Raw genomic sequence first — 22,113 nt, 5'->3', positions numbered from 1 at the left:
CACATCTAGCAATTAAGAGGCTTTCTTAAGCTCTAAAACCATTTTAGTCAATCTGACAATCATGTCTGTTTTGTTTGGTTTTTTAATGTTTTGTTTGTTTGTTTGTTGGTAATCCTCACCAGAGGACATTTTTGCATTTATCTTCAGATAGAGTAGGAAGAAAAGAGGAAGGAAGAGAGAGAGAAACATCAATGTGAGAGACACATAGAGTGGTTGCCACCCACACAACCCCAACTGGGGCTGAGGCCAAACTGCAACCGAGGTACGTGCCTTAGCGGAACCAAACCCGGGACTCTCTGGTCTGCGGGCCCATGCTCTAACTGCTGAGCCAAACCAGCCAGGGCTATTTTTCTATTTATGATCAGAGTGGGAGGGAGGGAGGGGGGAAGAGGGAGAGAGATACATCAAAGTGAGAGGGGCACATCGACTGGTTGCCTACTGCAGCGACCCAACCAGGGCCAGGGACGAACCACAACCAAGGTACATGCTCTTGACCAAAATCGAACCCACGACTCACTGGTCCGCAGGTTGATGCTCTAACTGCTGAGCCAATCCGGCCAGGGCTTCTTAAAATGTTTTTTTTTAATTGATTTTTGAGAGAGGAAAGGAGACAGAGGGAGAAACATCGATGTGAGAGAGAAACATCCATCAGCAGTCTACTGGGGATCAAGCCCGAAATCTGGGCATGTACCCTGACCAGGAATTGAACAAGGACCTCTCAGTCCATGGAACGACATTCAATCCAATTAGTCACACCGGCTTGGCTCATGTCTGTTTCTATCCCATACTTACAAAATACATTTTTTTTTTATAAAAAGTAATTAAAAACACTTTCCAGTTCAGAAACTCCATGGTTTACCCAAAGTAAAGAACAAGTGAAAAGAGACTTTCCTTCTCAGATTTCTGCCCTTAGTCCCAAAAGACTCCAAATGACAGGATGGGTATTAACTTGAGTTCCATAAAAGGACTTTGAGCCCTGGCCGGTTTGGCTCAGCAGTTAGAACGTCAGACCAGAGAGACCCGGGTTCCATTCCAGCTAAGGGTGCATACCTCGGTTGTTGTTTGTCCCTGACCCCAGCTGGAGTTGTGTGAGTTGCAACCACTCGGATGTGTCTCTCTCGCATCAATGTTTCTCTTTCTCTCTTCCTCCCTTTCTCCTTCCTTCCCACTCTATCTGAAGATAAATGCAAAAATGTCCTCTGGTGAGGATAAAAAGAAAAAAAGGACTTTGAAGGAATCTCCTGAAATTACGTGCAAAATCTGTATGTGCATATGAGATTGGCGTGGGGGGGGGTCATCAGATGCCAAAACATGTTAGTGATGCCCGGCTGGTGTGGCTCAATGGTGATCCATGCACTCGCCGGTTCAATTCCCAGTCAGGGCACATGCCCGGGTTGTGGGCCAAATCCCCAGTGTGGGGCATGCAGGAGGCAGTCAATCGATGTTCTCTCTCATTGATGTTTCTATTTTTTTTAAAAAAGATGTTAGTCGCCCTGGCCAGTTTGGCTCAGCGGTTGGAGTATCGGCCTGCGGACCAGAGAGTCCTGGGTTCGGTTCCCGCTAGGGGCACATACCAAAAAAAAAAAGAAAAGAAAGAAAGAAAAAGATGTTAGTGACTCCCCTCCCCCCACCAAAAAAAGATAAAACCCTTAACATTAAAATAAATTTCAGAGCAAGTTTGAAGATTAATAAAATATGCAGAATATGAAGAGATATATAAATTATATAATATACACACCAAAAAACAATTAATTTATCCACACATTAATTTACCCACAGGCATAACTTACAATACGTCCTCATTATAAGACTGCACCCTCATTACTATGTGCAGAAGGATTTCCTTCAACATGCATGTACTCAATTTTTAGAAGCAAAAGCAACACCCAACCCAAGTAGTAACTAAATAAAACTTATCAGAAAGTTGTTTTCTGCTCTGGCTGGTGTTGCTCCATGGTTAGTGCATCAGCCCTTGCTCTGAAGAGTTGCGGGTTTGATTCCCAGTTCCATCCCAGGCCCTTTGGTAGGCAACCAGTCAATGTGTCTTCTCACATCAATGTTTCTCTTTCCCCCTCCCCCTCTCCCTCCCACTCCCTCTAAAAAAAAATAATCAATAGAAAAAATGTCCTGGGGCTCACTCTCCTTCCAGGAGCATGGCCATGCTTTCTCCCGTCCCTTCTTTCCCCATAGGCACGCATCCCCTAACTCTAAAGGACCCCACAAGATCGCAACCAAGACAGCAATGGGCAGCAGCAATTCATCCCAAACCCTCTGAATCTGTCCCCAAGGCCCCCCTTTTCTCTGACTTCTTAATGAGCCACAGCAGCCCAGCCTAGGCTCATTTTCCCAACCCTTCCTTGTTTCATTGTCCCCAACTTTAACAAACATCCCCTTATCCTTGGATGAGGATTGACAATAAATAAATAAATAAATAAATAAATAAAAACCAGAAGCCAGCATATAAAAGTAAATTTTCTATAACAATGGTGATTGAACGCCCTGGCCAGTTTGGCTCAGCGGTTAGCGCGTCGGCCTGCAGACCAAAGAGTCACAGGTTCAATTCTGGTCAAGGGCACATACCTCCGTTGTGGTAAAGTCTCCAGCCCTGGTCAAGGTCATGTGGGAGGCAACAAGTTGATGTGTCTCTCTCACACAGATGTTTCTCTCTCCCTCTCTCTCTCTCTCTCTCCCTACCACTGTCTGAAGATAAATGGGAAAAAAATAACCTCAGCCCTTCCTTTCCAGCTCCGGCCTCGGACGCAGCAGCCGTCGCGATGTTGATGCCCAAGAAGAACCGGATTACCATTTATGAACTCCTTTTTAAGGAGGGGGTGATGGTGGCCAAGAAGGACGTGCACATGCCTAAACACCCCGAGCTGGCAGACAAGAATGTGCCTAATCTTCACGTCGTCATGAAGGCCATGCAGTCTCTCAAATCCCGAGGCTACGTGAAGGAACAGTTTGCCTGGAGACACTTCTACTGGTACCTTACCAACGAGGGCATCCAGTATCTCCAAGATTACCTCCACCTGCCCCCTGAGATCGTGCCTGCCACTTTGCGCAGCAGCCGGCCTGAGACTGGCAGGCCAAGGCCCAAAGGTCTGGAGGGCGAGCGACCTGCAAGACTCACACGAGGGGAAGCTGACAGAGACACCTACAGGCGGAGTGCTGTGCCCCCTGGTGCCGACAAGAAAGCTGAGGCTGGGGCTGGGTCAGCAACTGAATTCCAGTTTAGAGGCGGATTTGGTCGTGGACGCGGTCAACCACCTCAGTAAAGTTGGAGGGATTATTTTGTGTTGAATAAACTTGCGATCAGAAATAAAATAAATAAATAAATAAATAACCAACCTCAGGTGAGGATTAAAAGAATAAGACATCATTTTCACATCCCGACAGAAATAAAAGGCCCTACATAAACATTTAGTACTTAACTAGCCAATCTCAGTTCTTGTTTACCAATACTCCATCCAGTCAAACTGCCATTCTTGAAATGACAGAGAATCTCACTCCTCACAGTTCAGTCATCCCTAGCCTCCAAAAGACAGTTATTACATGAATGACTCTTTGTTGAAGACAGAGGGGCAGGGAGAAGGTGAGGACTGGTGTGAGGGAGTACTTTTGAAGTGAATGGTAATATAAAGGAGTGTGAAATGATCCAGGTTCAAGCTGAGTGTGTAACCCAGGTCATTTAACCACTGTGTGCCTCACAACTACAATTCATAATGCATCATGCTGTAGTGTTTATAAATTTAGCACAGCTACAATTTCCTTCATGTGGGATTATCTGGCCAATGTCTATCTCTACTTTTTTATTTTTGTTCACCCCGAAATTCCTAAAAGTACACATCTGAAAGTGCCTGGCAAATAGCAGGTTCTCAGAAATATCTATAAAACAAATGAATTAAAATACTCTGTAAACAGTAAAACTATGTACAAGTACTAAGAGCAGGCATTTGAGAAATCCATTAATTCAACAAATATTTACTAAATGTTATAACTCTGGGCCAGCCACTATTCTAAGACACTTGGGATGTATTAGTAAACAGAGAAATTCATGACACACATCTAGCTTACATTCTAGTTTGGGAAACAGGCAATGAAAATAAACACAATAATTAAGTATATTCAAAGGTGATAAAAGATATGGAACAAAGAACAAGGTACAAGAGAATGGTAACAACTAAATGGTCCTAAGGTGGGTACCTGAAGCCAATGTCTTGATTTGACGGTGGTCAAAAATATTACAGAAGTTTTAAAAATGCAAGGACCCTGCCCACCTGTTGTGGTTCAGTGGGTTAAGCATCACCCCATGGACTAGTAGGTCCTAGTACGATTCCCAGTTGGGGCACATAACTGGGTTGCAGGCTCTATCCCCAGTGGGGGGGATGCAGGGGACAGCCAATCGATGGTTCTCACATGATGTTTCTATCTCTTTCCCTTCCTTTCTCTCTAAAAAATCAATAAAAACATATATGTGTTTTTAAAATGCAAGGCCAGCCCTGGCTGGTTTGGCTCAGAGGTTAGAACATCAGCCTGCAGACCAAAGAGTTGTGGGTTTGATTCCGGTCAAGGGCACATACTCAGTTGCAGCTCCTCCCCGGCCCTGGTTGGGGTCATGTTGGAGGCAGCCAATGTGTCTGTCCCTCTCACGTCAATGTGTCCCTCTCACATTGATGTGTCCCTCTCATGTCCACATTTCTCTCTCTACCCCTTTCTCTCTCCCCTGTTCCCACTCTATCTGAAGATAAACAGAAAAATATCGTTGGGTGAAGATTAAAAATGATAATGAATGCATTAATTGATTAATTAATTAATTAATTAAAGCTGCAAGGCCCTGATGTGATCCCAAAAGCAAATCAAGATCTCAAGCTTCCTAAGCCAGCAGTGTCCTTGACCAGACCTGGTTTCCTGGGACTCAGAACTGGACTAGTCTCCAGATGGTATTTTGGGGAAAGCTATGAACTAGACAGCGCCACAACAATTTAACACTATGAATTCTCATAAGCTACACAAATAACCTTCAAAGTGGTTTGGAGGAAACCAAAGTATCATTAGAAATCTACGGTTTGTGTAGTTTATAACTCTCTTCGTGTGCCTCCTCTGTAGAAGCTCATCTGCTACAAACAGTCATAATGCTTCTGATGTCCTTGGACACCTGTGATCACAGACAAACCTTAATGTAAAAGTTTTATTTATTTGAGCCTGAGGTACAAAGCCAGTTTATATTACACTAGTTAGCCTAGGGCAGAATTTTACAAATTCCCTTCAACACTGTTTTTCCTAGCTTCCTCCTTCTAAAGCAGGAAAAGGAAAAAATTAATTCACTAAAAAGGGAGAAATACAAATTATGACTCTAAACATTTTTTTTATCCTCACTTGAGGACTTTTTTTTGCATTTATCTTCAATTCAGATAGAGCGGGAAAAAGACAGAGAGGAAGAGAGAGAGAGAAACATCAATGTGAGAGACACATGGAGTGGCTGCCACCCACACGACCCCAATAGGGGCCGGGGACAAACTGCAACCGAGGTATGTGCCCTTAGCAGGAACCGAACCCAGGTCTCTGGTCTGCAGGCCAACGCTCTAACCGCTGAGCCAAACCAGCCACGGCCAAATTATAACTCTAAATATAAAAAGGGACTGAGTTATAGGAATGACCTGCTCTGAAAAGCTCTAAGCAATTTGAAGAAATCTGCAGATGTTAAATATTCAACAACATTTACTATCAGAGGTAATTATAAAAAGGAAGAGTATTCAGAATCCTGCATAATTCTCTAATCTGAAATCTTTATTTTCAGAGACTAAAGGTAAAATCACCTCTTATGCCCTTTACCCAATTATCTTTAATGGACAACAATTACTTTTAATATTAGAATCAAGAACATGCAAGTGTATACCTTGTTGAGTTCTTCTATCCTCCTGATTAGGTAGGGGTTGCTGGAGGAATTCTCAAAGTAGACATAATCTGTAATAAAAGAAAGTAAAGAGTTTAATCTTTTCAACATAAAGTTCACATTTGTGGATCTGTGACTTTGTATATTAGGCAATTCACGTTCAAAATGAAGCATGGAATTCATTCCCGGGTAAAAGCAAACTTCGTAATGCAACCTTAATATATTCTCTCATGTGCCTACTATTCATAGACCCCTATTTCCCTGGCATTTTCATTTCAATTCATTTTTTATCAAATTCTCCTAGACTCCTGTTCCACACATGTCATTTCTTTAATAACAAACAAAGACACCTCTTGTCATCATTGAGTAGTCAGGGCTGACTAAACATGTGTCTTTCATACTATAACTGCTTCCACATCTTTTCCCTCCAATCCAATTTGCCCTGAAGTATGCTTCTCACATAAAACTATTGACCTAAGACAAATTCAGATCATCTTGAAAGACTTGGCAGCTCAAAGTACATTTCAATCATCAACTTAAAAAAAAAACACAACAATCAGGTGAGTGGAGCAGGTAAGAGGAAACACATCGACAAACTTGTCCACAGCTCTATCTAGATTGGAAGATGAGGGGAAGTGGGAGGGGGTGGGGGTCACAGTCACTTCCTGGGAGACACTGCTCTCCCAGGTGGTATCAGTCTTTTTTTAATATATTTTACCATATGTAATCCAGATCCATTTAGGATCCTGTTATTTTTTAAATCGCTGCAGGCTTTTAACCAAAAGGATACAAATTTTCAAGTGTGGCTTTTCCTCTCATCTAACAGGCTCACTGGAAACTTCCCACTGTGTGTTTATTTGAGAGGCTGGGCTGCATTGTTATTGTCTATCTTAGTAGCTCTTTCCTGTGTCTCTTCTGCAAAGTGGCCTCATTTAGACAGGCCATTCCCAGCACCATCCATCAGGAGCTCGGCTAATGAGCAGAGAAGCAAAAGCTAGTCTCACACACAAACACGCCACTTATCTGAATTATTATTTTACCAGGAAAGAGGGAGGAGGGCGTCGTGAGTAGGGAGAAAGTTTGTTTGACCTTATTTCTCTCTTCTGCAGCAGGCTGGGAAGGAGGCGGACAGGAGAGCAAACGTCCAGGCAGAGCTCAACTCCCCACGACTGGCCGCGGGGCCCCGGCCCCACTAAGCCCCATTCTTGGGGGGCAGGACAAGAAACGGAAGGGGGTGTGAGGAAGGAGAGGTGCTGGGCCCTGTCCCCGCAAACAGGCCTTTCTAGCTGGGCCCCCCGCACCCCCACCTCCCACTCCCACGGAAGAGAAGTAGAAGATGGGGTGCTGTCCCCATCCTCTCCAAGCCCCTCTGCCTAGAAGCCACGCGAGGAAAGACCACCCTATTAGGGGGCTCGACGGCCCCTACCCCATGGGAGTTTCATGGAGGGGGCGTCTGGTAATTCGCACCCCCAGGTGCAGGCCTGGCCCTGAACCCCTGGGCGGGTGTGCAGTGGCCTCGGCCCCGGCGGGCCGGGCGGGGGGAGGGGAAGGTGGAGGGTAGGGAGCCCCGGCCCCCCTGCGGCCCCGGCCGCCCCCGCCCGCCGCGCCCTCAGCCCGGGCGCCGGTGGCTCCCAGCGGTTAGGGTGAACTCGCCCCGACCCCCCACTCCCGCAGCCCGCTCCCAAACGGGCCGGGTCGGGCCGAGCCTTCCTACCTCCGACCCGGTACATGTTGGCCGCCATGTCCGCCCGCCCGCCCGCGGAGCCCGAGCCGAGCCCCGCCCGCCGCCGCCGCCTCAGCCTCGGCCGCCGCCGCCTCCGCTGCCGCCTCGCCACGGGGGGGAGGGGAAGGAGGGAACGAGGGGAGGGGGAAGTGAAGGGGAGGGGACGCCGAGCGGTGGGGGCAGGTGCCCGCCCCCAGCCCCGGGCTAGCGAGGCCCCAGGGGCAGGGCCACGGGAGGTCGGAGCGCTGCCGGCCGCAGGGAATTGGGGAAGGGGCCGGTTTGGGGGGGCCTTGCTGCAAGTGGAGGCTCCTCGGACAAGGGTGCTGAACCGGGGGGAGGCCTGCACGCGCAAGTGTGGACCAGGGGGCATTAGACATTTGGGGTGGGGGCAAGGGGTCAGCCTCTACGGAGCCCCTATCGCCCTACCCAGGGTACCCTGCCACCTGCTCACCCTGAGACAGGTCTATGGCCCCTGGGAGCCCAAGCAAATGTGACCTCCAACACGTAGGTACCTGTCTCATTGCAAACACTTGGCTACAAATAAGTGCACGCAGCGGGCGCCTTCCTTGTGACGATGTTAATGCAGCGCGTTGGAGCCTGTAGGCCCTGGGGCCAGGAACCCCCACCCCCACCCCAGGTGCTTGCAGCTTCCCCAAGCAGAGACCCAGCTGAGGACCGGGTTAGAAAAACTGGCACCCTTCCAAGTGCTCCCTAACTGCTTTGGCAGGTCTACCAGCACGCACCCTAAAACTGGGCTGAAAGAACCCACTCCCCCACACCGGAAGGACTTGCCTCCAGATAGCCCTAATGTACCACGCTGCCCGGCTGGGAGGAGGGGTTGGGGGAGGGTGTTCTTTGTTAGTAGGGGAACTGGGCTCCACAGTTCATCACCACCACCCCCAAAGGAGGGTATGCTGTCAATCAGCTTCCTGTTGGTTGTTGGACTGTTAACGTGGTTGTGTGCCTAAAGCTTTCATGTGGTTGTTATTTTCCCATGCTAATTCTCTAGACCAGCGGTTTTCAACCTGTGGGTCGCGACCCCTTTGGGGGTCCAAGGACCCTTTCACAGGGGTCGCCTAAGACCATCGGAAAACATATTTCTGATGGCGATTCATAACAGTAGCAAAATTACAGTTTTGAAGTAGCAACGAAAATAATTTTATGGTTGGGAGGGGTCACCACAACATGAGGAACTGTATTAAAGGGTTGCAGCATTAGGAAGGAAGGTTGAGAACCACTGCTGTAGACTATCCATTTGCTCGGTCTTCATACCCTCACAGAAATAAAGAAATAAAAAAACAAATAGAGTTGAATTTTAGCTGGCTATCCCCCAAATGAAGACAAATAACTTTCTTTACAAAAGCTGATCCATTCCAAACTACTCCCAGACATTGCTGTATAATAAACCTGAAGATGATCCCTTATTGTTACGGATTGTTTGGAGTTTCTGGTGATTTACAGCTACGTGTTGTTGACTCTGACTTTGTGTTTTGTTTGCTTATTGATGGCATTTGTGCTGGTCTACTATTACAAATAATTGAGGTGAAAAGATAATTTTCTAGATAACTGAGGCAAAGCAAAAAAATAAAATAAAACAAATAAAGCACCTTTGCCTGAATTAGCTGGATTGACTGTGTGAACCAAAATTTCTTATCCAGCCCTAGCCAATATGGCTCAGTTGGTTGGGCGTAATCCCATGCACCAAAATTGTTGCTGGTTCAATCCCTGGTCAGGGCACATGCCAAGGTTGTGGGCTTTATCCCTGATAGGGGATGTGAAGAGGCTCTGACATCGATGTTTCTCTCTCCCTGTCCCTTACTCTCTCTCTCTATAAATCAATTTAAAATCTCTTAAAAGAAAGATTTTTCATCTATTAAAATGGGGACACTAATTCCACTTCACAGATGGGGTGAGGATCAGTTGTGAAGATATCTGAAAATGCTTCATAGAGCACTATGCAAATAACAGGTGTCTGTTGCCTTTTTTTTTTTTTTAACTTAAGGAAGTTTCAGATTCCCAAGAGTTTTATACCATGTGTCAAATTGTGAGCCTGCATCAGCTCTTTGACCCAGAAAAAAAAGCAAGTGTTTTGTTATGCACACTGCATAGCTGATGTTTATCATAATCCTTTTATTGGAGATCCCACCAACAACATATTGTGATTTATCTGCCATCACTCCATTTCTGAGCTGACACATAAGTAGGTTGAATAATTTGCCTGGAAGCATCTAGTAAACTGGCAGCAGGCAAGGACTTTGTCTATGAAACTTCTATACCTCCTAATACGGAAGAGGTATGCACATAAGGGACTTCAGCAAATGTTTCAGACTGAAAAAATCCATCCAACCAGATGAAGAAGGGTGGGAAAGCCTATACCTTCAAAGAAAGCAAAAGCACCTCTACCTCCTTATGTTGCATGGTTCAGATCACAAACTTGTCATCAACAAGCCCAAACTTCACTCTTAGTTTAGCTGTTTAAAGTCTTGAACAAGTTACTTAACACCTCTGAGTCTCAAGTTCTACAAAATATAACTAGTGATTGACACCTACAGCAAAGGCTTGTGATAAAAATTATTAAATTTTTGAAGTGTTCAGCTCATGTTAAGAGCTTCATGATTTTTAGGTCTTTTCTCTCTATTCCAGCCATCCTCATTACAAAGAAGTATTTCTCAGACTGTGCCAGGAATCTCAGGACAAATCCAGCTCTCTCATGGGTAAAATTTCGAAACATGGCTGTTGTGATTAAAGGACTAGATTAAAGGACTAGATAAGGGATTGCCTAAAGCCCAGGACATTCTCTGTGTCAATCTCCAGCATCCCATTTAGCTGAAAAGAAGTGGACACTGCAAAAGAGCTACAGTGATAACTCGGTTCTCGAACATAATTCGTTCCAGGAGGACGGTCGAGAACCAAATTGTTCGAGAACCGAAGCAATGAAACCAATAGGAAATAATGGAAACTGGATTAATTCGTTCCAAGCCCCAGAAAATGCCTATTTACTGGCCTAATTTGTATATAATATGTAGAAAAACATAAGTCTCAACAAGAAATAAAAGTGTACAGTATGTATTAAAAAAAATAAAATAAAATGTACTGTAAAGTACAGTAAATTGTGTTTCATTTACTGTACCTGTACCAACCTTTATTGTCTTGAAGGGGAGTCCTCTTCAATAAAAACAGAGGGTAACTGCTCTTCGGGTGTTTCTGTTCTCTGTACAGTATCTTTTGCTGAGGAGAATCAGAATCTTTCTCTGCAGTTACTTGTCTGATTTCTTTACGGAAGAATTTTTCAATTGTTTGCTGTTTTTTTCTCCTTTCAGAAATTTTGCGGAAAGTGGACATAACATTGTCATTAAAAATGTTAACTGCTCTATTTGCTACCACTTTATCAGGGTGATGTTGTTCAACAAAGTTTGCAATTTCTGCCCATTTTGCACACATTTCATGAATAAGGCCACTAGAAATATCCTCCACTCTCTCCTCTTCTTCAGAAGAAATTTCTTCCACCATATCCTTCTGCTGCTGTTGTTGTAGGTGCATCAGTTCCTCGGCGGTTAACTCAGCAGCGTGACCTTCCACAAGTTCGTTGATGTCATCTTGTTGAATGTCAAGGCCCATGGTCTTTCCTATGGCCACAATATCATCAACTACAGCAACATCTTCATCAACGATAGGAGCTGACTCAGCTTCTAAACCCTCACTGTCCCTTTCGGGCCATAGTTTTCGCCATGCCGCATACAATGTGCGATGAGTGACATTACTCCAAGCAGTGTCAATCAAGTTTACACAATTTAGGATGTTGAAGTGTTCTTTCCAAAATTCCCTCAGAGTTAACTGTGTGTCATTTGTCACTTCAAAGCACTTCCGGAAGAGGGCCTTTGTGTACAATTTCTTGAAATTGGATATGACCTGTTGGTCCATGGGTTGCAGAATAGGGGTTGTATTGGGGGGTAAGAATTTTACTTTGATGAAGCTATAGTCATCAACTAGATCTTCCTCTAAAGCTGGGGGGTGAGCAGGAGCATTGTCCATCACTAATAGACATTTTAAAGGCAATTTTTTTTCTGCCAGGTATTCCTTCACTCGAGGTGCAAAAACTTCACGCACCCACTCTGTAAAGAATTGTCTGGTAACCCAAGCTTTGGTGTTAGACCGCCACATCACAGCCAATTTACTCTTCATTACATTGTGCCTTTTGAATGGCCTGGGATTGTCTGAATGGTAGACAAGCAAGGGTTTTACCTTGCAATCACCACTTGCATTTGCACAAAACAAAAGAGTAAGCCTATCTTTCATAGGCTTGTGCCCTGGTAGCGCTTTCTCCTCTTTGGTTATGTAGGTGTTGGCTGGCATTTTTTTCCAGAATAATCCGGTCTCATCGCAGTTGAACACCTGCTCAGGAACAAACCCTTCTGCCTTGACATAGTCACTAAATTCTTTAATGAAGTTATTAGCAGCCTCCTGGTTTGCACTAGCTGCTTCCCCATGCCTAGTGACGCAATGTATGCCACTTCTATGTCTGAAATTCTCAAACCAACCTCTGCTGGCTTTAAACGTGAAAGCACCTTGACCACTTGTACCAGGTGTTTCTTTGTTCAGATCACTGAATATTTGTAGTGCTTTCTCACAAATAACGACCTTATTGATGCTGTCACCTGCTAACTCTTTTTCTTTAATGAAAATAAGGAGCAGCTTCTCCATTTCCTCCATTATCTGAGGCCTTTGCTTAGTTATCAGCGTTACACCTTTGGCAACATTGGCAGCCTTTATAACAGCTTTATTCTTAAGGAAAGTAGAGATGGTTGATTTTGGCACGCCATACTCAGCAGACAGATCCGAAACACGTGTGCCCTGTTCATATTTGGTAATGATTTCTTTCTTCAGATCAATAGTTGTTCTCACAGCTTTCCGCTTACCTTTGTCTGCATTACCACTTCTGGCTTTCTTTGGACCCATGTCTAAGGGTTAAATTCAGTGTAAAGCGTGACTCTCTCCACAAAGCGTGACTCTCTCTCTGCACTCACACTGATGACGCAAGCAAGGCGCGCTGGGCCGAATGAACGCCATTCGGCTCAACTCGGCTCATCTCGGAAGTTCGAGTTCCAAATATTTGTTCGGATTCCGAGACAAAAGTTTCTCGAATCTCCTGGTCGAATACCGATTTGGTCGAAAGTCAAGGCGTTCGAGAACCGAGGTATCACTGATATAAATAAGATGGTGAGTTGGTTTTTGTTTCAACTTTATGAAGTTTTTATAAATGCAAAAAAACAATAATAGTAAGATGAGGCTGGCCACCAAGTCTAAGAGCTTTGTAATATATTGAACTCACTAAAGGAGCATGGGGGTCTAGAATGTAATTACAGTCATCTTAAACCCGATTCCAGGCTTCAGATAAGAGACTCTACCTTGCTTGTATGTCCTATGATTTCTCGCTCTTTTTTCTTTTTTTTCTTTTTCTTTTATTAACATATTTTGTTATTTAGTAAAATTCTTTTGGGGAAAAAGTCTGTTGCAGCTATTCTAAGGAGGTCCTGGTTTTTAAAGGAGGAGGATTTTGTTTCAGAAGAAAGGTAGGTATGTAACAATAATCAAAGCAAGGGAGCCACTAAGGGAAAGGAAACCAGAGTCTGGAGAATCTTCTCCAGTCATGGAGCTTCTCCTTCCATTGATCTCTGGGCTGAAAACAAGAAACTCAGGACCAATCTCACAATGTCCTGATTTTAGAAGTGTGTGTTTTAGGGTTCAATGGTTCCCTCATGCCCTCAAAGGGGATCTAGCTCAGCTTTTGGTTGCATCCACCAGGAGGTTCCTTCTCTAATGATATTGTTTCTAGGTAGGGGAAAAGGAACCCCTAGAAGGTTAACCTAGCTGACCTTAGCACTTCCCTTTTTTAGCTTACAGAGAGTTGTGGATTTAGGTGGGAGATGGCTGGGCAGCATAGGGTGTGGGATAGGAAGAAGAATCCTAATGGGCAATGGGAAGCATTGAAAGGGGTATATCAGGAAATATTTCTAGAAATGACTCAGGCTGCAGCAAGGAGAGTGGAGATGAGGCAGGATAGTAAGAAGCTAGGTACATTCCTAAGCACGTGGAATGGGGAAACTGAGACAGATAGCTGATTCAAACTGGTCTCATCCAGCATCCTGATTCATCTGCCCCCTTCTCCCTTGTGTGACCATTCCCTTAAGCATTAAGCCCTCGGGACAATGAGGTTCTGATCAATATCAAATAATTTTATGAACAAAGCCTTGGGTCTGTTGACCACAGAGACAGAATTTTGGTCAAACTAGAGATAACATCTAGGCCTGAGTTGTTTCAGCTCCGAGCCCAGAAAAACAGCAGAAGCAGCCTACGCAATGCCATGGCTGGCATCAGGACCAGATGCAATAACCAATGACCCCCCTACCCTACCACCGACCAACCATTAGAGACCACGACCCTCACTCTATATGCTCATTTTGATGAATCAGCATATTGAAGAATCTACCTGGAAAAATGATAAATGTTCTACTGAGATCCTCCTAAGACCTCCTCTAAAATTCCTGCCTTTAGAAAACAGATAAAAATCCTCAAAACAAAGGACCCAGTGCAGGCACTCTTTCTCGAGCACACCCCATGCCTTCTTTCTTCAGGCATGTATCTTTGCTTTCTTTATCCTAACCTCTAAGGGTCCCCATAAGACTTGTAACCTGGGGAGCAGCAGGCAGCAGCAGCTTGTCCCGGGCTAACCCCCTGAACCCTGTCTCCAAGGGCCCTTCTTTTACCTCTGTAGTTTGTTTCCTGAGTCCATACAGCCTCGATGGCTCACTTCTTCTGCTTCTGTGACTTTCTTTCTAAAAGGCCAAGGCAGCTCTCTGAGCAGCACTCTTGAATCTTCTCTTTAGTGTATTTTCACTTTGCATGCTAAATAAACTTCCTCTTGGGCTAAAGTTCTTGGATCTGAACTCTTTCTTTCCTGAACTCAAGAACTGAGAGCAGACGTGCTGAGAGCAGAGAGAGCAGAGAGTCCAGGCCAGATCAGTGGGAGGTTGGTGAGAAGGGATGAGGGCTTGACCTAGGAGACAGTCAGTGGGATGTGAGAGAAGTAAATGGGTTTGAGAGAGATTTAAGAGGTAGGAGCTGCAGGATCTGGTGACTTTGGGAGGAATGGAGTGAAAGAGTAATACCTAGTTATAAACAACTAGGTGGAGAGAGGTTCAATTCAGTAAATAGAGACTACAGGAAGGGAGGCAAGTTGTAGGAGAAGACTAGTTGACAGGTTCAGTGTTAGATGACTTGTATTCAAGATGCCTTTGAAAACATTCAGGTAGATCTTTCTTCTTTAAGAAAGAGATGGGTGAGCAGGCCTGAAGCTCAGGAGAGAGATCTGGGTTGGAAATGTCCTTTTCTGTGTTACCATCATCACAGAGACCAGCCTGTTTTGTCTAAGGAGTAAGCCAAACCCTGGCCCCAGGGGAAGAAGCAGGTTCCCTGAGTCCTTCAGCTTGGGTGAAAACAGGTTTAGCAGGTCCAGGTTCAGAAGATCAGAGTCCAGGTCCAAATGTGCAAACATGCAGGGTATGAGCAGAGAGTCACACAAGTCACTGACCAAGACAGATGGTGAAGACAAGGGAGAATGCCCCAGGCTGACCATCCCACAAGCACCAGCAGATTTCTCAGATAAAGATAAAGAGTTCTGCTCTCAGCTCTAGAAAAGCAGCCAGGGTAGGGTGAACGAGGGAAAACAAAAAGAACAGGAGAATGGAAGGGACACAGCCTGAACAAGCAAATCTATTTCTACCTCTCCCTTTTGCCTCTAAGATGGTATAGTGGGTGGAATGGTGGTCCCCCCAAAGATATGCCCACCTGGAACCGGTGAATGTGACCTTCTTAGGAAAGGGGTATTTGCAGACAAAATTAAGGATCTGGATATAAGGTCATACTGGATTAGGGTGAGCCCTAAATCTAATGATAAGTGGCCTTATAAGAGTCAGAAGAGCCCAGCCGGTGTGGTTCAGTGGTTGAGCAGTGACCAATGTACCAAGAGGTCACTGGTTTGATTCCTGGTCAGGGCACATGCCCAAGCTGTGGGCCAGACTGTAGGAGGCAGTCAATCAATGTTCTCGCTCATCGATGTTTCTATCTCTCTTTCCCTCTCCTTTTCTCTCTCTCTAAATCAATAAAGAAAAAAAAGAGAGACAGAAGAAAAGATACAAAGTGAAGAGGAGAAAAAAAGTGCCCTGTGAAGCCCAACCAGTGTGGCTCAGGGATTAAGTGTCATCCCATGGACTGAGAGGTCCCGGTTCAGGACACATGCCCAGGTTGCAGGCTCCCTCCCCAGTAAGGGATGTGCAGAAGGTAGCTGGTCAATGTTTCTCTCTCACATCGATGTTCCTCTCTCTCTCTCTCTCTCTCTCTCTCTCTCTCTCTCTCTCTCTCCCTCCCTTCCCTTCTCTCTAAAAATAAATAAACACATTAAAAAAAAAAAAGCCAGGTGAAGGTGGAGGCAGAGACTGGAGTCATGAAGCTATAAGTCAAGGACAGACAAAGATCACAGCAACCACCAGATATGGGGGAGAAGAATACAATCCTCAGAGCCCCCAGAAGGAACAACCCTGATTTCTGACACTTTGATTTCTGACTTCTGGCCTTCAGAGCTGTGAGAAAACCCTGGTCAGTCTTGCTCAGCGGTTAGAGCATCGACCTGAAGACCAGAGAGTCCTGGGTTCGGTTCCCACTAAGGGCACGTACCTCAGTTGCAGTTTGTCCCTGGCACTGGTTGGGGTCATGTGGGTGGGCGACTAGTCTATGTGTCTCTCTCACATCAATGTTTCTCTCCCCCTCCATCCCACTCTATATGAATATAAATGCAAAAAAATGTCCTCAGGTGAGGATAAAAAAAAAAAACTGTGAGAGAGCCCTGGATGGTTTGCTCAGTGGTTAGAGCACCAGTTAGCACACCAGCCTGTGGACTAAAGGGTTTCAGGTTTGATTCTAGTCAAAGGCTCTTACCTGGTTTGCAGGTTTAATCCCCGGCCCCTGGTCAGAGTTGTGCGGGAGGCAACAAATCAATGTCTCTCTCTCACATCAGTGTTTCTCTCCCCCCACTCCCTTCCATTCTAGCTAAAAAAAAGTCAATGGAAAAATATCCTTGGGTGAAGATTAACCAACCAACCAAACAAACAAACAAAAACTGTGAGATAATAAATTTCTGTTGTTTGAAGTCACCTGATCTGTAGTAATTTGTTACAGCATTCCTAGGAAACTAATACAGATGGTATTCAGTAAGCATTGATTCAGCCAGAAAACTGAGCACTCTATTCACAGACTAAGGGACACTGAAACAAAGTAAGAGAATAAAAGAGAGGCCCTAGCCGGTAGCTCACTGGGTTAGAGCATTGTCCTGATACTCAAGGTTGTGAACTCCATCCCCAATCAGGGCACATACAAGAATCAACCAATGAATCCATAAATAGGTGGAACAAAAAAAAAACAAAACAATGTTTTGTTTTTTATTTCCTCTCTCCCTCTCTCTAAAATCAATCAATAAAAAAATGTTTAAAGAACTCTTTAAAAAATATAAATAAAAGGGAGATACACAGGGAAAGAAGGGAACCTAGCACCACTCCATTTAAGTCTCACTCAAACCTACCTTAATTTAACCTTGGCCGGTTTGGCTCAGCGGTTGGAGCATTGGCTGTGGACTAGAGAATCCCAGGTTTGGTTCCCGCTAGGGGCACATACCAAAAAAAAAAAAAAAAGTACCTTAATTTGTCTCTCCTTCTAGCTGACATGGTTCACTTAGTGCTAACAGGAAAGAACGCCCAGATATTATGCCCCTCTGCTAAGGGATGCTAGGCCCCTCCGCTAAGGGCCAGAGGCAGCATCCTAAAGGATATCACACATTCTCATGAGCAGCAGCAGATTACCAACATGGTGATGAACCAGTTAATCCTTTAATTGGGTTTTTTGTCAGCAAACACTGTGGCTCCTCAGATCCCAATCCATGCTTCTATGGTGAGGGGTGAGGGCCACCAAGAATATAGGCTTATCTTAAAAAATACTCTTTTTGCCCTGGACAGTTTTGCTCAGCGGTTAGAGTGTCGTCAGCCCATGGACCGAAGAGTTGTGGGTTCAGTTCTAGTCAAGGGCATATACTTCAGTTGCAGTTCAATTCCTAGCCCTGGCTCTGGTTGGGGTCTTGCAGGATGTGGCCGATCGATGTGTCTCTTTCACATTGATGTTTCTCTCTCTCTCTCTCTCTCTCTCTCTCTCTCTCTCTCTCTCTCTCTCTCCCCCCTCCCTCCCACTCATTCTATCTGAAAATCAATGGAAAAATATCCTAGGGTGAGGATTTAAAAAAAAAATACTCTTATCATTAAAAAAATATGTATTGAGTACTGTTGAAGGCCTTGAGGATAGATACACCAGTGAATAAGATAGCCAAAGTACCTGTTCTGGTGGAGCTTGGATTCTAGTGGGGAAGACAGACTATGAGCAAGTAGATAAATCTACAGATATGCTAGGATAGAAGGATAAATGTCCTAGAGAAAGTAAATCAGAACTGAAAAGAGACCTGCATGATGGGATGGAGTGAGTTACTGGAACATCTGGGAAGCAACGTCCCAGGAAAAGGGACAAGCTAGTGCAAAGTCCACAAACCAAGACTCAGCTTGACCTGATGATGGCCTAAGAAGGCCAGAGTGGGTAGGAAATAAAGTCAGAGAGATGAGCTGGATCTGGATTGTGTAGGGCCTGGTAGGCCATGGTAAAGAGTTTGGGTTTTATTCTAAGTATAATGGATAGTCTTTGGAAGGATTTAAACAAGAGAGTGATAGAGATCTGTTTCTTTTCTTTTCTTTTTTTTTTAATTTTTATTTATTGATTTTAGAGAAAGAGATGGAAGGGAGGAAAGAACATCAATTTGTTGTATTCTTATATGTGCCCTGACAGGGGTTGAAACCAAAACCTTGGAGTATGAGGAAAGACTCTCCAACCAACTGTGCTATCTATCCAGCCAGGGCAGGATCTATGTTTTTAAAAGATCACTTGGGCCCTGGCCAGTTTGGCTCAGAGGTTAGAGCGTCGGCCTGCGGTCCAGAGAGACCCAGGTTCGGTTCCCGCTAAGGGCACGTACCTCGGCTACAGTTTGTCCCCGGCCCTGGTTGGGTTGTATGGGTGGGAGCCACTCAATGTGTCCCTTTCATGTCAGTGTTTCTCTCTCTCTCTTCCTTTCTCTCCCTCCCACTCCATCTGAACAAAAAATGGAAAAATGTTCTTAGGTGAGGATAAAATACTATACCAGCCCGGCTGGTGTGGTTGAGCATCGACCCATGCACCAAGAGGTCACTGGTTCAATCCCAGTCAGAGCACATGCCCAGGTTTTGGGCCCCATCCCTAGTGGGGGGCATGCAAGAGGCAGCCAATAGATGTTCTCTCTCATTGATGTTTCTATCTCTCTCTTCCTCCCCCTTCCCCTCTCTCTAAAAATCAATAAAAAGAAAAAAAATTTAAAAGAAATAAAATAAAATACTATACCAGCCCTGGCCAGTTTGGCTGAGCAGTTAGAGCATCGGCCTACAGACCAATGAGTTTTGGGCTTGATTCTGGTCAAGGGCACATATCTCGGTAGTGGTTCATTCCTGGTCCTGTTTGGGTCATGTGGGAGGCAACCACTTGATGTGGCTCTGTCATATTGATGTTTCTGTCTCTCTCTCTCTTCCTCCCTCCCTCACACTCTACCTGATGATGGATGAAAAAATATCCCCGGGTGAGAAATAAAATAAAATAAAATAAAATAAAATAAAATAAAATAAAATAAAATAAAATAAAATAAATAAAATAAAATACTATACTAAATCCTATAGGACAACACCTAATTATGTAAGCTATTTTCCCCCTCCCCAGTACTGTAAAAGTTTTTCATGGGCATTCACCTTTTGCTCAGGTATACTGCATTTTGGTAATGGGGCACATAATAAGACCAGTGAATTCCATGGGTATGAGCAACTTGCTGCATTTTTTTTCATCTTTAAAAAAAGGTTCTTGGTGCCCTGGCTGGTTTTGCTCAGTGGTTAGAGCAATGACTGAAGGGTTGTGGGTTCAATTTTCCAGTCAAGGGCACATACCTGGGTTGCAGGTTTGATCCCCAACCCTGTGCTGGGTCATGCTGGAGGCAACCAATCAATGAGTCTCTCTCACATCAATCCCTCCCTCTCTCTCTCTCTCTCTCTCTCTCTCTTTCTCTCTCTCTCCCCCCCCCCCCTCTAGTCTTTCTAAAATCAATGGAAAAATATCTTCTGGTGAGGATTAACAACAGCAACAAAAAACAAAAACGGTTTCTTGGTTGTGGTGCTCCGTGTAATATCATAGCCTTCTGAAAGTTCCAAAAGAAAAAAGAAAAACCTACCCTGGCTTGAGTGTTGTCCATGCACTGAAAGGTCACTGTCAGGGCACATGCCCAGGTTACAGGTTCAGTCCCCTGTTGGGATACATTCAGAAGGCAACTGATCGATGTTTCTCTCTCATTGATGTTTCTCTCTCTCTCTCTCTCTCCCTCTCTCTCTAAAAATCAATTAAAAAATATTAAAAACAATAATGATCGTGGGCTGCTGTGCAGAGGATAGAAATGGAGACTAGTTAGGAAGCTAACATAGGTCAAGGAAGAGAGAGGTAACAAAGGTTTGCAATAGAATGGTAGCTATTATTGTGGTCAACAGAAATATATTTTGAAGATACAGCCAATAGCTCTTGCTGAAGAACTGGATATAGGAGATGAGAGGGCAAATTTAGTTGCTTCTAAATATCTGCCTGGAGACTGACAGCTGTCAGAGGGGAGGGGGGATGTGAGGATTAGTGAAAAAGGAAGAAATTAAGCAAAAACAAACAAAACAGGAAACTCATAGACACAGACAACAGTGTGGTGATTACCAGAGGAGGAAAGGGGGGGGGTAGAAGAGCATTAGGGGGGAATAAATCGTGATGGAAGGAGATTTGACTTGGGGTGGTGAACACACAGTACAATATACAAATGAAGTATTACAGAATTGTACACCTGAAACCTATATAATTTTACTAACCAATGTCACCCCAATAAATTCAGTAAAAGAGTAAAGATAAATAAATAAATTTTAAAATAAATAAATAAATATCTGTTTGGAGGTATTAGATAGACAACTGGATTTAGGTTCTGGAGCTTAGCACAGAGGCCCCGGCTTTAAAAATGGCAAAGTTTGGAGTCACCATTGTATAAGCAGTCCATGGAGCTGGGGTCTTGTTAGACCACCCGGCGGGCAGTGTAGATGGAAAGGAGGGCTGAAGTCTAGCCCTGGGACAAACCAGCATTGAGAACAGAGGTTGGTTCTGTACCCAGTCTGCACCAGAACTATTATAATACCAAGTCCCACCCCCAGAGATCCTGAGTGGAGTGAACCCTGATTCCCAGTTTTAAAAGAAAATCCTCAGACAATTCTAAGATTGAGAACTACTCATGTAGTGACCAAAAAGAGGAGAGCCACAAAGGGAGAATGAGGGAGCAATGAGGGAGACAGGAGAAAAACTGGAGGAATGCAGGTCCCTGAAGCCAAGCAAAATTGAGAGAGATCCAACTGTAACGCACCCGAGCAATGGTTTGACCCCTGGATTTGGCAAAGTGCCAGTCGTTGAAGCCCAACTCCCCTGCCTTCTCTCCTCTGGTGGCTCCTGAGTGCCCAGGCCCTCGGCTGCAGGTGAAGCGATGTGGCTCTGGCCCTGTTCTACAGTGTGGATGACTCCACGGGCAGGCAAGTGGGATCATGACACCCCCGAGAGAGGGCTGGAGACCAGAATTCAGCAGCTCTTTTTATTTTTATCTGTAGGTTTGTAGCAAATGTCCTATCTTTTTTTTTTAATGCAGATACTTTTTGTTTATTTATTTATATTTTAATCCTTGCCTAGGCTATTTTTTCATTGATTTTCAGATAGAATGGGAGGGAAGGGAGAGAGAGAGAGAGAGAGAAACATCTATGTAAGAGAGACACATCAATTGGCAGCCTCCTGCATGCCCCCCACTGGGGATCAGGCCCACAACCTGGGGGCATACCCTGACGGGGAATCGAACCAGTGACCTCTTGGTGCATGGATCAACACTCAACCACTGAGCCACACCAGTCAGGCAGCAGCTGTACTTTCTAAAAGAGACTGAGAGGGAAGTTTATTTGCACTCTTGATTTTTAAAAGAACAGAAAACGTTGGAGGGCTCAAAGATAAATTTTGAACTCCTGGGTAAATAAATCATTGTTTATGTCTCCTTTTATCTCCACAAAGTTTTGGAAGAAAAAAAGCAATAGTATTACACAGAAAAAAAGTAAGGAGCTTCTTTTACAAAGCCAGGCCAGGACCATATCATTAGTGGCAACCAACACAATATTCCCCATTTAATTGCATAGATCAAGGCGCTGAAGAGTTTGCTCCAAGGAGTTGGCAATTGAAGGCAGTTTCTTTTTGAGATTTTGTCAAAGGACACCCAGGACCTGTCCAG

General features: G+C 44.6%; 2 protein-coding genes across 2 annotated transcripts in view; one reads left to right on the top strand and one right to left on the bottom strand.

Moving 5' to 3' along the window:
• The window catches only part of MTA3 (metastasis associated 1 family member 3), a 154,317-nt gene extending 146,668 nt beyond the window's left edge, over positions 1-7,649 (bottom strand). Inside the window, exons 1-2 of the mRNA XM_036262258.1 lie at positions 7,608-7,649; positions 5,897-5,964 (exon numbers count right to left, since the gene is read on the bottom strand). Coding sequence (XP_036118151.1) covers positions 5,897-5,964; positions 7,608-7,635 — 96 coding nt within the window. The 5' untranslated portion in view covers positions 7,636-7,649. The remainder of the gene's footprint in view (positions 1-5,896; positions 5,965-7,607) is intronic.
• LOC118630467 (40S ribosomal protein S10-like) lies at positions 2,732-3,308 on the top strand. Its single transcript, XM_036262257.1, has one exon. It carries the CDS (start codon positions 2,775-2,777, stop codon positions 3,273-3,275), a length of 501 nt encoding a protein of 166 aa, XP_036118150.1. The 5' UTR covers positions 2,732-2,774; the 3' UTR covers positions 3,276-3,308.
• Positions 7,650-22,113: the final 14,464 nt, after the last annotated feature.

Source organism: Molossus molossus, unplaced genomic scaffold, assembly GCF_014108415.1.
Source record: "Molossus molossus isolate mMolMol1 unplaced genomic scaffold, mMolMol1.p scaffold_m16_p_15, whole genome shotgun sequence".
NCBI lineage: Eukaryota > Metazoa > Chordata > Mammalia > Chiroptera > Molossidae > Molossus > Molossus molossus.
Note: the sequence above shows the minus strand (reverse complement) of the source record. Positions and strands in the feature narration are given on the sequence as shown.